At 40.5% G+C, this 15,997-nt stretch overlaps 1 protein-coding gene across 2 annotated transcripts in view; it reads left to right on the forward strand.

The window, feature by feature from the left end:
- PDHX (pyruvate dehydrogenase complex component X) overlaps nt 1–15,997 on the forward strand; it is a 46,105-nt gene that overhangs the window by 14,549 nt on the left and 15,559 nt on the right. For both annotated transcript variants that reach the window (XM_083602580.1, XM_083602581.1), the window contains exons 5-7: nt 71–169; nt 10,724–10,895; nt 11,979–12,126. In XM_083602580.1, coding sequence (XP_083458706.1) covers nt 71–169; nt 10,724–10,895; nt 11,979–12,126 — 419 coding nt within the window. The remainder of the gene's footprint in view (nt 1–70; nt 170–10,723; nt 10,896–11,978; nt 12,127–15,997) is intronic.

Here is a 15,997-nt window from a genome sequence, read left to right on the forward strand (position 1 = left end):
AACTCCTTTACCAAAATTGACAGGTTTTTAAATATGTGCCTTTTTAATGCAGTTTTTGCTTTGTCTGTAGGTTTCGGTTAAGTCCTGCTGCTCGCAACATTCTGGAGACACATGGACTTGATGCAAGCGGTTGCACACCTTCAGGTCCTCGAAGCATCTTCACTAAAGAGTACGGCATCTGTTCACCCCTTTCTTCCTTTATTTTTATATTTCTTCCTCAATTTTTTTTTTTTTGTAAGAAGGATCAATGCTAGGTAGATGTTGAGACTGATTTGAGGTCCAGTGAAACAGGTATTGGAAGCTATCTTAGGAAGATTTTCTAATTGTTATTAGATTGTGGCATATTTGAACTCTGAAATATATTGGTATATATGTGTAGTAGAAGAAAGGAAGGGTGAAAGAGAAAAGCAAGACTGCAGCAAAACCTCATATAGGAGGAAGCGAGCAGGCAAGGGCTGAAGTTGCTAGGTCTAGAGTCTTGACAGGAAAAGACTAACATCTAACTCAATTGGCATGAATGGGAAAGGCTAGTGGGTAGTGGAGCTCAATGTACACTACTGGCCAAAATTGTGGAAACCTTTTGGGGAAAGTGTATATCTGAGATTTGTGGTCTAAACTACAGAGCCTAGGGCTTGCTGATCAGAAGGTCAGCTGTTTGAATCCCCATGACGGGGTGAGCTCCCGTTGTTCGGTCCCTGCTCCTGCCAACCTAACAGTTTGAAAGCATGTCAAAGTGCAAGTAGATAAATAGGTACCGCTCCAGCAGGAAAGTAAAAAACGTTTCCATGTGCTGCTTTGGTTTTGGTTTTCGGTTGCGCCAGAAGCGGCTTAGTCATGCTGGCCACATGACCTGGAAAAACTGTCTGCAGACAAATGCCGGCTCCCTTGGCCAGTAAAGCAAGATGAGCGCCGCAACCCCAGAGTCGTTCACGACTGGACTTAATGGTCAGTGGTCCCTTTACCTTTTTAACACCAGATTGGCTCTCTAAACACTCGTGCACATTGGCTACATTCAAGTGAAGGAAAGCTACTGCATATCAACCTAAGCAAGTTGTGCTTCCTTTTTCTGGTTATTTGGCTATAACTTTTGATAGAATACAGATAATTGAACAAACTTTATTGCATTACATTCTTCATTAAATTATCTTCCCATTGATATATAATTTATGACGTTACTAAAAAAAAAATAGTGGTGTTATGAGCCATCAAACCTCTGTAATACACTTTTCCCAAAAGGTTTCACACAATTTTGGCCACTAGTTTATGCATCACACATTCCACAGCCACAAAAGATTCTGATGTCCCGATTAAGCTGTTTCTGATAGTGAAACCTGTGTGATCAATAGATTAGTAGCAGATGAATTACAGTGGTACGTCAGGTTAAGAACTTAATTCGTTCCGGAGGTCCTTTCTTAACCTGAAACTGTTCTTAACCTCAGGTACCACTTTAACTAATGGGGGCCTCCTGCTGCCGCCGCGCGATTTCTGTTCTCATCCTGAAGCAAAGTTCTTAACCCGAGCTACTATTTCTGGGTTAGCGGAGTCTGTAACCTGAAGCGTCTGTAACCTGAAGCATCTGTAACCCAAGGTACCACTGTATAGGGCTTTGGTTTTGAATTTATTGAGATTTTTCAAGTAGACAGCAATTACATAACTTGGTTGAACCATGGCGTTGGAACAGTTTCTCGAAGGCCTTCTTGTCCAACCCACTGCTGATATACAGTGGTACCTTGGGTTACAAACACTTCAGGTTACAGACTCCGCTAACCCGGAAGTAGTACCTCGGGTTCAGAACTTTACCTCAGGATGAGAACAGAAATCGTGTGGCGCGGCAGCAGCAGGAGGCCCCATTAGCTAAAGTGGTACCTCAGGTTAAGAACGGTTTCAGGTCAAGAATGGACCTCCCGAACAAATTAAGTTTGTAACCAGAGGTACCACTGGAGATATCTTTTGCTATGGAATCCCTGATGGGCAGCCATCCAACCTCTGCTTTGAAGGCTGCTTTCCCACTTCCTTAGAAAAAATTGTCTGCCTATACTGTTATAGACCTATACCAAGTCAAGACCTAGATTTAAATGGTTTAGGAAATTATATATTAAAACAAACAACAATGAGAAGCAGCACAGCTTGTGCTTCGTTCACATTGTGACCTGATTTAAACAGAACAGTGAGCTGTGTGGATGTTATATCATTTGTAATAGCAGCTCATTATCAGGAAGCTTAGTCATTATGTAAGTGTAACTGTAAATTATGGTATGTAAGTAGTTCGTGGCAGGTGGGAACCCTCTAGGTCACAAAGATATCTAATTAACTTTTCCTGGTAGCCATGGAGATGTACCACAGATTTTGCTAGAGGAGTAGAGGGAATGTTTGCAGCTAGAGAAATGCCTTTAAAACACACACATGCCAACACCTACCTTTATTATTTATTTTAACAGAATAAATTGTCTTGGAATAGCCCATTTAAAAGAGGAGTTTGCTGCTTAAATCATCACTGTAAAATTACTAAATTGTGGTAAAAAAGAGGGACACATTCACTCATAGTTATTGTTTTTTTTAAAAAAAAACGAACCGTGTATGGATTTTTTTTTTATGTGTGGATAAACAGATTTGAATGAATGTTGGTTGGGAAAATATATGCCGTGCAGCTAAGGCTTGCATTAAACTATTGCAAAGTCTTATGTCCCATAAATTCCAGGATTTATGCTTGGGCAACGAAACTTTGCTGGGCATGTGCCCTGCACTCTTCCCAAATCCCAGCAGATGTAGGGAGCACATGAAGGGAGGGGAGAGGGGAATGTTATATTGCGCAAGCATCAATCGTTGTGCTAATCCAGGCATAGGCAAACTCAGCCCTCCAGATGTTTTGGGACTACAACTCGCATCATCTCTGACCACTGGTCCTGTTAGCTAGGGATGATGGGAGTTGTAGTCCCAAAACATCTGGAGGGCCGAGTTTGCCTATGCCTATGCTAATGGAACAAGGGCATTGGATATTGCCCTTAGAACTGAATTGCCGAAACACTTCCAGGGTTGCTGCTTTTGCAACCTGAACTTTACGTTACCCAAGGAGCTACTGTACAGTGAAATGCAACTGGTGCTATTTCTGTACAGTATCTAAATACATGGTTCTTTGCTGATTCAGAGTAGATGTTTCTCAAGGCTGGCGCTACTAATAGGTATAGTGAGGCAGCTATCTCGGGCAACACATTTCAGGTGTCATGAAAGGGTAACAAGTTATTAATTTTTTTATTATTGTATTTTTAATGCCAGGGTGGGAGAAAAGGTGTTCATGACGTTTGCTAGCTCAGATGCCAAAATAACCTGGCTGACCCTCGGTTCTTGACTTGCAGACAGGTGGGAAATGTCATTGGCTACTTCACCTCAGGCTACAAAATGTATTGGGCCAGCCCTGATACTTCTGGTGTGAAACTATCACAGAACAGGGGTTCTCAGACATTTTTTGAATGAAATTATTACTGCTTTGTCTGGCTGGTCAGGCTTACTAGTTGAAGGCAGCAAGGCAAGTGTCTGTTTGCAGTATAACTTGTTTATTATTCTGTTGATCTCTTGAAGGCAAGAAATTTAAAAGATTGAAATATATATCCAGTGCCATCCAGTTTCAGTATTAAGTGCAATTCATCACACATAATGTGGTGGGTTGTATCATTGTCCTGGAAAGTACTGCAATGCCTACAAATATATATTCACATTGGCACTTACCATAAACCTTGATTAATCACTGCTGCCATCAAATCTTGTTCTTGTTTCTCTTTCAGGTTTCCCTATTAGCATGTTGTTACCCAATTAACTTTTATGTTTACTGGACAGTCAAGTGTTTTATGTAGTATACAAAGCTGTGTAATTGCATAAGCTGTCTGCAATTATTTTCATAATGGTGGCTACTATCAGTATAGCATGTGGGCATTACTGACAAGCAAAAGACTCAAATTCTGTAGATGATACGTTCAGCAATTATTTTTTACCTTGGCTGCTCTTTTCAAAACTCAAAGGAATGGCAGTACATATATCCTGTGTATTTGAGCCATTTCCTTGGGAGTGTGTGGGAATTAAGCATACAGTTCTTCTATTGATACCCTGTTCAAAATCCCTGAGCAATCAAAGACTTGAACTATTCCCATATTCATTTGTGACTTGGAATACCTTGAAGTGTTTTTGGTGGATTATTACTGTATTTTTCCGTGTAAAGACTAGTGGTTTCCCCCCTAAAAAATAAATGTCCAAAATTTGGGAGCGTCCTATACACGGGGGCCATCTCCTCCCCATTTTCTTAAATTGGAGATGGAAAAATACGGTATGTCAATAGTTTCCTCTGTTTGATTAGGCAGCATTACTTTATTTAGTAATTTTGGCACTTTTCATTCTATTTGATTAGCTATCCAGTGTTTACATAATTTTTAAAAACCCAATTCCTATTTTAAAGGAAAAAATGTGGACTAGGATCTTAGAAAGCTACTATAGGTGTAGCCAAGGTTTTGAGCTTGGCTAGTTAGTTTGATTTTTACACTTTTAATAGCCTCTCCCTGCCATTTGTATCACAAATTCAAAGTTTCCTAGGTTTGGAGTTATGGCAAAGGGATCTGTGGCTTGAAAGACACAAGCCAAAAGTCCCTTGTGTGTGTGGAATTAGTTGCACAGTTCTTTGGAGTCTGGCCATAGTCTTAATATGAATGCAGGTGATATTTGTGGATGTTTGAATATTAAAAATAGGGGCGGGTGTGTTTCTACATAATATGTATGTACCATGCTGTTTGGAAACCTGCCAAATTCAGAAGGGCTGTTCATTCTTCCAACTTTGCTCTCACATCTGCTTTGAGTTGTATTGCAAGGAACAGGTAAACATGGATCTCTTGTATGTGAGAGAGCGATAAAAAAACTTACTTGGATGGGTTAGGCAACCCTTATGCTTTCGGTAAACCCTTTTCAGTAGGAAAAATAAATAAATCCTAAAATAAGTGAACTATGGGCAAAGTTGCCTACTTGGAAGTGAGTCCCTAAACATGCATGAATCAGCAGTTCTGTGCATAGAAGTAACATTCAGTGTGCACATGACAACTGCCTGCTGCCTGGATGTTATTTACAGATTGCAGTTCATGGTCTTTATGCCGGTAGTTGGATTGCTGAATGTTATTGGCCGTAGCTGCCAAGAAGACTGAATGTTCCATGGCAGCTGTAGTTAGTCAGTAAAATGACAACTTGTGTGGAAGCCAGAGGGGAAACTAGTGAATTGTGTAAAGATGGACTTGCCATGTGGGAGATATCACCTCAGCAGTTTTCCGTCTTGAAGGTGACTTAACTACAACTTGAGAAATCTATCTTTTATTTATTATTGAATTTGTATAATGTCCTTCCTCCCAAAGGGGCCCAGGGCAGCAGACATCAAACATTAAAAAAATACAATGTTAAATAAATTTTATTTTAAAAAACATTTTAAAACAATTTAGAATATTTCAAATCCATCGCATCCCCTCACAGTTACTAATTTCAGAATTGCCGTGGCCAGTATCTTATCAGCCATCAAATACCTGGGTAAATAGATATCTTTAAATTTTCTCCTGAAAGTCAATAATGAGGGAGAGAGACACACCTCACCAGGCAGGGCACTCCACGAACGGGGAACTACCACCAAGAAGGCACTGCTGTAGGTCATTGCCAACAGCACAGCTGCTAGAGCATCACCAAGAGGGTGTCCCCTACTGATTGTGGGGCCCAAGATGGTTGACATGGGGGAGATGCTTTCTTAGGTGCTTGAGTCCCCAAACCATTAACACTTGGTACACTAGCTAACATTTTGAATTGGGCTTAGTAGTTCACTGGCAGCCAGTGCAGAAATTTCAGGACCAGTGCTAGCCTGGCATCCAAACTGAAACCTGCTTATGTAGCTTTGAGAAGAAATTCAGAGTCCAGTTGAAGCCGTGGCCCTACAAGCAGTGCTTTTCTTCTAGAAAATAAGGTGCCAGAACTGCTTGCCCCTTGAGTACCCCTAGAAAAAAGCACTAGCTACAAAGAACCCTCTTAGTTGTTCTGTTCACACTATTCTGCTAATCTTACTGACAGTATTTGGCTCGATAATTCCCTGTCTGGTTCTTTTCAGAACTGCAGGTGGCAGTAAGACACAATTTTTATAGGCCCTGACATCTTAACCAGTTAAAGTATCTAAATCCCTTGCATTCTATCTTGCAAATTAATTGTGGAAATGGATCTGGATTCCATATAAAGGATTCATTGGTCAATTACCACAAAATCTTTACTAGCATGAACCTGTATTTGGTTTTAATAATACTGGCTTTTACCTTTATTTGGAAATATATACATTGTCTGTTTGTTCTAACCTCTATACAGTTTAGCGGAAGCAGTTTCTGTCCTCTTAAAACATACCTTTGCTCTTTTTGTATCACAAACCAAGAAATCCTGGAAACCAGCTTAGATGCAAAATTGGAATATGAATTGTATTTTTTTATACACCAAGTGTTGGGCTATAACCACATTTCCTCCAGTGATAAGGATCTATCCACAACCTATTATAGCATTTTTTTTAAAAAAAGATCAAATAACTATATACAGCATACTTTGAGAACATCTAATAAAAGGCAAAGTGACACTTGTTTGTGTAAATTAAACAATAGTGAAAAGGAAGCTCGCACACCAGGCCAGATGTTTATGGCTGAAGTTCATACGTCATTGAAATAAAAATATATTTAAAAAAATCAGTGGCAAAACCCCTATTGATTTTAATGAGCCAGATTGGCTCCCATAATTATTAACTAAAGCACTGTATGTCACAAATAAATTAATTCATAACTAGCAGCAATATATTATCTATGCAAGTCGCAGGGGAAGCAATTAAATTTTATGGGGGTACTGTGGCATCTAAAAGAAGATATATGTATGATATATATGTAATTTTCAGTACATTTAAGCATCTTTCTGGCTGACAAATGGCCTGTCCTGTTGAACCCTGTAATTATTTATTACTGTTACTAAGATTTTCTATAGTGCTTTGAATATGTTAATTATTCCAAAGTCACTGAAGCTGGTAATGGTATGAAAGAGTTGGTAGTGGTATTTTATCGTATGAGAATGAGGGTGAAAACTTCTTTCAACCACAACTTTCAAATCTCTGTGAATTAGGAAAAATCTATTAATAATGCAGCTAGCAGTATAAATTTCTTAATAGCTATTTTAAGCTGTCCACTCTTTCTGCACAAGCTAGTTATGGCTTTTTGAATTAAGAAATTGAAGACTGTAAAATTTTATGGCTTTATTATATCAGTCTTTAAAAATAGTCAATGTTCCATTATATGAACACTGTAATATAATTCCCCAGGCTTCTTTTTGTTCTTTACCTACCAAAATGCATCTATGTAACTTGGAACAAGGTTATTTTTTTTCCCACTGACAGGTTTCACACATACAGTTGTATTCTGGCTTTGATTTCCAATGATGTCTTGTAGTGCAAAATAAGAAAATAGTACAGTTGCCTTAAGAACGAGAATGAATGACAGAAAATCCTAACTAGTCTATTACCATTTGCAGTCAGTAGCACCTCAATTCTGTTGTTTGCTTCTAGTATCTGATATTACCTCTGAACGTTGAGGTTCCATTTAATCCCGTTGCTGATAGCATTGACCCACTTCACATGTCACAGGAAACCATAGTTAACAGTTTGCCATGAATATGCCTTTGGGGGCCGGTGTGTGGAGGAAACAAACTTCAATTCTAGCTTTAATGTTACTCCCAAACCAGGGATCGTGGCTTTTGTTTTACTCCCAACAAACCATGATATGTAGCCTAGGCTTATTTTAGGCTTACTGCGTGTAACCATTTGGTGCCTGTATATAATACTAAGCCTGGAATCATGGTTTGTTCTTTCATATGCTAGCAAAGCAGTTGCAATCATGGCAAGCAATTTATGGTGGTTTACTGTGATGTGCAAAAAAGCCAATCTTTAAGTGTCATCTAAGCTAGTAGTCATCATCACAGCCTGAGGCAGTGAATTCCTTCTAGGTATTCTTTTTAAATCACCAATTAAAGAGAAAAGGAGGATAAAACAAAAAGGTAAATAATGATACTTTTGTTATAATCTTGCCAGTATGGATGTAAAGTTAACTTCCTCTGAATCAGGCATCCTCAAACTCAGCCCTCCAGATGTTAGAATCATAGAATCATAGAATCATAGAGTTGGAAGAGACCACAAGGGCCATCGAGTCCAACCCCCTGCCAAGCAGGAAACACCATCAGAGCACTCCTGACATATGGTTGTCAAGCCTCTGCTTAAAGACCTCCAAAGAAGGAGACTCCACCACACTCCTTGGCAGCAAATTCCACTGTCGAACAGCTCTTACTGTCAGGAAGTTCTTCCTAATGTTTAGGTGGAATCTTCTTTCTTGTAGTTTGGATCCATTGCTCCGTGTCCGCTTCTCTGGAGCAGCAGAAAACAACCTTGCTCCCTCCTCTATGTGACATCCTTTTATATATTTGAACATGGCTATCATATCACCCCTTAACCTCCTCTTCTCCAGGCTAAACATGCCCAGCTCCCATGTTTTGGGACTACAATTCCCATCATCCCTGACCACTGGTCCTGTTAGCTAGGGATGGTGGGAGTTGTAGTCCCAAAACATCTGGAGGGCCGAATTTGGGGGTGCCTGTTCTAAATCATGGTTAAAAATTCAGGAACCAGCCTCAGGAATGTGAGTTCACTCTCCCTCTCTCTGAATCAAGTTCTTTCCCTTCTGCTGTAACCACATTTAAAGGAAATGTCAACATATAACATGGTTTTGGACCCGATTTAAATGGGAAGCTTTGTCAGCCACCATTAATGTAGATATTTCCTTAGCTATAGTGAAAATTCACCCTAAGGATGTGGGGAAAGGGACTGCATATCCCTCAAGATGGCTCTCTATTTTTTGGTGAGGAAACCAGCACATACCACCCAAGTGCCCTGGAAAAAAATGGGGCATCCTGTTTCTTCGGGTGAGATCGCGGTGGCCATTTTCGATGCTGCGCTTTTGCTCCATGCTCTCGCCCCAGAAAAGTGCTTCTTCCACATTGAGAGTGCAGCATGGGTCACATGACTCGTCAAGAAGCAGACCAACGTTCAACTTATTCTGGATCCAATCCATATTTTTAGAAGCCTTAAATACGCCAGTAACTTTCTAAATTGTCTTGTGTCTTGTAAAGTACAGTGGATATTTGAGCTGCATATTACCCAGTCTGAGAAATGGCTGAGAGGAAGAATAATGTTTAGTTGGTACTGTTCTATTTAATGTATTAGGCTGACTATAATAACTGTAGCTTTATGTGCAGCCATAATTGTAAAGTGGGGGGGAGGGGGCTGTATGGACTGACTAGATGAGAAATCTCTCATGATACATGAGAAATACAACAGTGCTGAGCACAAGGTTGATCAACTTTTAGTTATTCATCTCTGAATGATTTGCAATAGATTTGTGGGAAATGATTTTTGTGTTAAAGGATTCAAAGTTCAATTTGTTACAGTAAACCAATTGTTGGTCTGAGCTATGTAAAAAGAACCCTATTCCTCAATTCTGCCTTCCTGAGCCACTGTTTTGGACCAGGCACCAATTAAACCTTTGTGTTTCAGTAAATAAAAAGAGGAGATCTCACCAGTCTACAGTCTGCCCACCTCATGGATGCTTACGGAAATGGCACCATTTGAAAGATTTGTTTGGTACACTGGATTAATAAAATCTGTTATAAATCAAATTACTCATATTTGAATATTTTAACTTCTTGGGATACTTGTTTAAATTCTTCATATCTGAAGACTTTTTAAATAACTGGAGTAAGATTTTTAAAAATCAAAAAGTGATTCTGTTTCTCTAACCATGAAATTGACATTAGTACATTGGCTGGCAGCATACACATCCCTGGAGAATTTGTTATTTGCTGATGGAACTTTACCTGTACCTTGTACTGAGCATTTCATGTACCAAACTTGTGGGAAGATTACGTTCTGTATATATTGCATCATAATCCCTGGACAGAATAATAGCAGTGTCTAGAAAAGGTGTTGGCAGGGCAGGGAGACTTTGCGTGCACAGGAAATCAAAATGAAAAATGTGTTCGTTTTCTATTTCATAAATTCTAATCTTGGATTAAGCACTTTCCACACAGTCTTCTCACCCAGGGTTTTTAATTTTAGTTTTAGTCTTGTGATATAAAAAGCAGGTCAGCTGCCAGCTACATTTTTAAGGTGTTGTTGCAGTACTAACTCACAGCCTTGTCACGTTTTAAGCTTTTGTGTTTCCAACCCCTCACTCCCAACCCAAGTTACACATTTGATTTCAAAGGTGATGAAGTTGTCGTGGATTAAATTCCCATTCCACTATGGGATGTGGCTTGTCCGAAATATATATCTCGAGGGCAAAAAGAAAATTGAAAGGTAGCCTTAGCGGAAGAAAGATGATAAAAGCTCTTTCCCCCCACTCCCCATACCACAACTTGGCATATTAGTGAACCACTATTCCCATAATTGTTGAGGATTACTTGGAGCAGGAAGTGGCTCTGGTAAGAAGAAGACGAAAAGAACTTTACAAATATTTCAAACAGTTGTTGGGGTTCACAGCAATCCTCATTAGCATTAGAGATTTAGTTTTTAATTTGGGGGTGTGGGTTGTTTTGCGTTTCTGCTTTTACTGTATTCTAAGGTGTGTTTGCATTGTCATTTAAACAACAGGGATGCCCTCAAGCTTTTAGAGCAGAAGCAGAAAGGGAAACCTGTAGCAGCAAAGCCAGTGGTTTCTTCACTCCCTGCACAACAACCTGGAGTGCCTTCAGCAACAGCACCTCTTCCTGCTTCTCGTCCTCTGGCTCCACCTGTTTCTGTGCCAGGTCGACCTGCTTCTGTGGTAATAACTATGGCAGAATTGCCTTTCCCCCATGAATTTTCAGACAGGTCAAAACAAAACACGGTAATGTGGGTTAAAATAAGAGGAAGCTTTGTACTAACAAAGAGGGATCTTCATATTCAGATCACAGTATCTCGTTCAAATAGCTGGTCAGGGGAATAGATAGATACAGGGCTATCTCTGTCATAGTGACATACAGACTGGACTCGAGAGATGCCAAGGAAGAAGAAGGGAGCGAATTCTAGAATCTGTCACATCCCAGTTGAAAGAAGACAGAACATATTGCATCTGTCCACCACAGGGACATGGATAAGCATGCACAAGTGTCCCCAGGTGAACAGGGGTCACATAGCACTGTTGAAATTATATTAGTTAAGCTTATAAGGTGGGCAGGGTCCACCCCACCCCACCCCACCTCCATTTTAAAAAGAGTTGCATTTCTTAGGATCTACTTAGATTGGGTTTTCTGCATTGCGTTGGGTTGGACTAGGTGACCCTCAGGGTCCCTTCCAACTCTACAATTCTGTGGTCCTGCTGCATTTTTCTCCTTCCTTCCCCTCCTTTTCTTGGGTTGGTGGGAATTTAAAAAGAGCCTCACGGCCCTCAGCCGCACCTAGTCCTTTTCTTTTTCTGCAGTTAATAAAGGCATCCCCGGCTCTCTATCGCTTCCCTATCATGGAAACTCCAGAAAATATACAGGGCTATCCAAGAAGACACAGGTGCTCTTTTTTAATTGCACACACAAAAAAAGACTTGTGGGAGATATACAAACTTGTTGAGGCTTTTTCCTCATTTTTGTAGGGGACAAATGAACTGGCCAGGAGCACACCTTCAAGTAAAATGCATCTATCACTTGTGTCAACAGTATAAAAATAAAAAAGTGTGGAATGAGTTCAAAAAGATGAGAGGTCATTTGAAAAGTTTCCTTATGGCAGAGATGGTTCTGGGTGGATTGCATCATTCCAGCTTTCACCATCAATGTTGTTTTGAAATTCAAACTTTGTTATTTATTGCTATTAGCATATTTCATTGAACTTGTCTTCCTTTAATGTAGTATGTGCAATGTGTGTTTTTTTATTACAGGGCACATTCACTGAAGTCCCTGCTAGCAATATTAGAAGAGTTATTGCTCAGAGGCTAACAGAATCTAAAACCACCATACCTCATGCATATGCAACTGCTGATTGTGACCTTGGTGCTGTTATGAAACTAAGGCAAGAGCTGGCAAAAGGTGAACTATTACTATTTATAAATTTTTGTTTCATATAATATGCTCCGTTTGCTGATCTATCCTGATCTACTATTTGGTCAGCAATTCTGCATACTTTGTCATGGATGGTTAGTATTTATATATTCAGCAATCCAGCTAAGCATTGCTGGTAATAAATTAAACTATCCTGCACGTGAAGGAATGAAACTGTTCACTCCTTTGTGATTTGTTTGCCTCTTATAAAATTGTTACTTTTTGCTGAGGTTCTCCTGCACAGGAAATTTAATTAGGGTTGTTACTGTGATGTGTCATGTGTTGTTGCTTTCCATTTTACCATTCTTTGGGATTATACAGTAATTAAAAGTGGGTAAGAAGTGTTTTAAGTAAACAAACAAGGCTAGCAATGAAGGGGAAACACACTCTTTCTAATTAGCTTTGGAGTCAAGCGAGAAAATAAGGTAGTTGACTTGTTGCGTCAGAGCCATGACAATTGAAGAGAGGGAGAAGAAAGGGCTGTGGAAAAAGCACAGTTGGGCGTTGCATCAGAGAGGCCAGAAAGGGACCTAGAAGCTGAACTGAGAGGTGGAAATGTTGACTTATTGACTTGGTTCGGGAAATGGTCTAACTAGGTACATATTTCTCTATTGATTTGCTCTTATGAGTAATTACTCACACTGTAAACCTAGGGTCCCCCCCCCCTAAAATAAACAAAAACTGTTAACTTGTTGTCTCACTAAAACCTTAAGTAAAAGCATGACATGTTTTGGGGAAGAAATGTTCTGAGGCCTTGTTTATTCACCCCACACCTAAATGCCACACCACTCTCCTCAGTCCAGGGAGTAGGTTGGGCGGGTTAAAAGTCCAAGAGATTAAAGGGCTGTTGAGTGGAGGCAGCCAGAAGAAAAAAGATATATCCACTTGGGGGCAGTGATGAAGCTAACAAAAAAGAATGGTTGGCTTGGCAGGTTTGCTTGCTTCCCCTTCTTCTCACAGTCCAGGCTTTAGCCCGTGCCATCACACTGCAAATCACCAAATTGATTTAAGCAATTTTGCTTTCCCCATATTTCCATTTAAGCTGCCTTGATTTCTTAATTCTGTTTCGGCTGTAACGATTTTCTGTTGAAATTGAGAGTGCTACCTCTCTATTACTTAATGCTTTAAACACAGAGAATGAAATTGCTTCCCTGATTGGGGGTATAATTAAAAATGCCCTGTTTAAAAAGGTATTGGCGCTTCAAAATTGCTGGTTCACTTTTTATACATAAATTAAAACATTTACAAAATGAGTACATGCTGTGAAACAGGGATGGGGAAATTGCTGCTCTGTGGACTGGATGGGGTTCACAGTGCTCTGGCCCACAGGCTCGCTCACCCATAAACCCACACACCTCTCCAATGCAAGGCTTTTTTGAAGCCTAATTGCTGTGCTGGAGGGGAGAGACTAGAATGAGAGACTGAGAGCATGAGCTGTCAGTGTTTGGAGCAGCCCATCCACTCTCAGCTCTAGCCATGCCCACTTTGACCATGCCTACTTTTGATTTTGCCCTGCCCACCACTGGCCATGAGAGAATGTGTTTCTTATAAAAGGTGAAAAGCCAGAATTATCTGGGTGACAGCAGTAGGTTTTTTTTGGGGGGTGTATTTTAAATTTTTCTCTAAGGATTCAGATAGACTAAAACACCTTTTGTTAGACAAATATGCGCATGTGAACAACTGTCTGAAGCTGAATGGGTCTCATTCGATAAAGTGTAACAGACGATGAGTACAACTGCTGAAGATGGAGTGTGTGTGTGTGTGTGTGTGTGTGTGTGTGAGAGAGAGAGAGAGAGAGAGAGAGAGAGAGAGAGAGAGAGAGGTCAAGACAGAAAAATATCGTTGAACTAAGCAATCTTTGTGCCCACTTAATAGGAGTCCAGATTGGGAAGAATATGTAAAATAGGTAAAATCTGAGGGAGATAAAGGATTAGTTTCTTGAGGAAGATCTGCAAATCTTTCACAAGGTTAGTTCCCATGAAGATGCTGTGTCTTAAGGGCATGGCTTGATCAATTTCACCAGTCCTCCTTATCAAGTGGAGGAGCCAGGCTCTGGTGAGTGAGATGCACCTGAGATTTCCTCCAGATCTGGAGCTACAGTGCAGATGGTGCTATTTTTCTAGAAAAAGAGGAGCTGGAACTCACCATGAACACCTCCGTTGTTCTTTCATAATGGCAATGGCGCCCACCTGAGAGGTGCAAGAATTGAGTTCCAGCTGGGGAAGAAAGCCCTGGAGAAACCCACTCTTGCTCCATACACAAAGCTTGGCAGGAGCCTGCACAAGCATAGCAAGGTTCTGCCTCTCAGTTCAGAACAGAAGGCAAGACATGGGGGTTCCCTCAGCTTGGAGCAGCTGGCAGGTTTAGAAACAGAGCCAGCCTCTTCCTGTCCCTTCAGCTGAACAGTTGTGAGTTGCGGTTTGTTTCTTCTCCCACTCCTTCCCAGCTGCAAAAATTAGAGTGATTTTTTTTGGCGGGGGCGTTCTTTTTAACAATTTTGCATATTTTTAATCCTATTTTACATGTTCAGCGATTAATATATTAAATGATGATATTGATGTAAATAACACAGCAAGACATTTTCCCTTGACCTCTGCATTTCAGAGACCTAGCATGAAACTTGAGAGGAAAGAGGCTCTCCCCTATTCCTTCATCCCTCTGCCAGCAGAGTCCCTCTGTGGATGGTTTTCATTGAACTGACTCTTGGGATTGACTGATGACTTCCTTAAAGCTTCTCTTAGATCTCCCCAGGCTCAACTGGTTGTGCTCAGAGACCCAGCAAGAACCTCTGAGCCTGGGAGGGGGAACATCCTAAAAAGTGAGTTTCTCTGCCTGCCATCTCCAAGGAGATGTCTAGCACAGAAACAATGAATTTTGTGTAGGTGGAGAGAGAGGCAACTGCCCTCTGTTGGTCCTTCCCTGGGGGGATATGCCCCCTTCAGGCAGGGAACAGATTAGTTGGGGAGGGAAAGCAGACAAGAGGAACCCTGGTGGCTGAGGAGGAGGGTTGAGACGAGGAAAATCCAAAAAAGATTTTATTCTCCAGAGTCTACAGATATTGCATTAGGCTGCAGAAAGGCAGCAGATTTTTGCTAGGCATTCCGTCTCCCTTAAAAAAGGAAACAGATAATTTAGATCAGCGCTGCTGACACTATTGTACAAAAGACTTTAAACCAGAAATGCTAAATAGTACACATGATAGCACATGATAGCAAAGGCTATATTTGTGTCTAATAATTAGCTCAGTTTCATAAATGTAGACAGCTTGGGTGGTGGGAGAGAAGACAGCCTAGTAGAAAGTTGTAGCAAAAGGAAACTTCCAAAGTGAGCCTAGCATAAAGGAGATAAAAGGTATTCAGAAGCAGTCTGATGTCTTTCATATAATGAATGTCTCTTCAGCAGTGACTATACTTGGGGGGGGGGGGCGGAATTCCTTGACTCTCCTAATTCAAAATTACATGTTCAAGATATGCAGTCCCTCTGATGACGGTCCATTTGTGCTCCAAAACCTGGTGCATTTTAATGGAACAAAATTTGTATTTGTACCACTTTAGAGTCTTCTGAACCTTAGCTGCAGTTTGGTAATCTGCTTCTCTTTCGTGTGTGTGTGTGTGTGTGTGTGTGTGTGTGTTGCAATCTAGCATTTAGCACTGATCATTCGTAAATTGGTTTTGATGACCAACAGGATCACCTGGATGTCATGCCACAGGCATGATTTAATGGAAGCTTTGCTTCTGCAAAGAGTTAAACTGCTTTGATACAGCCATATTCCCAACTGCAACAAGAATCCACAAGTTCCACTGTAAGCTTCCTCACATGAATGGCTTTGCCTTTTGGCTGAAGCATTTCAAGGTTACCT

This window comes from Podarcis filfolensis (genome assembly GCF_964270895.1).
Source record: "Podarcis filfolensis genome assembly, chromosome: 1".
In the NCBI taxonomy this organism is placed as follows: Eukaryota; Metazoa; Chordata; class Lepidosauria; order Squamata; family Lacertidae; genus Podarcis; species Podarcis filfolensis.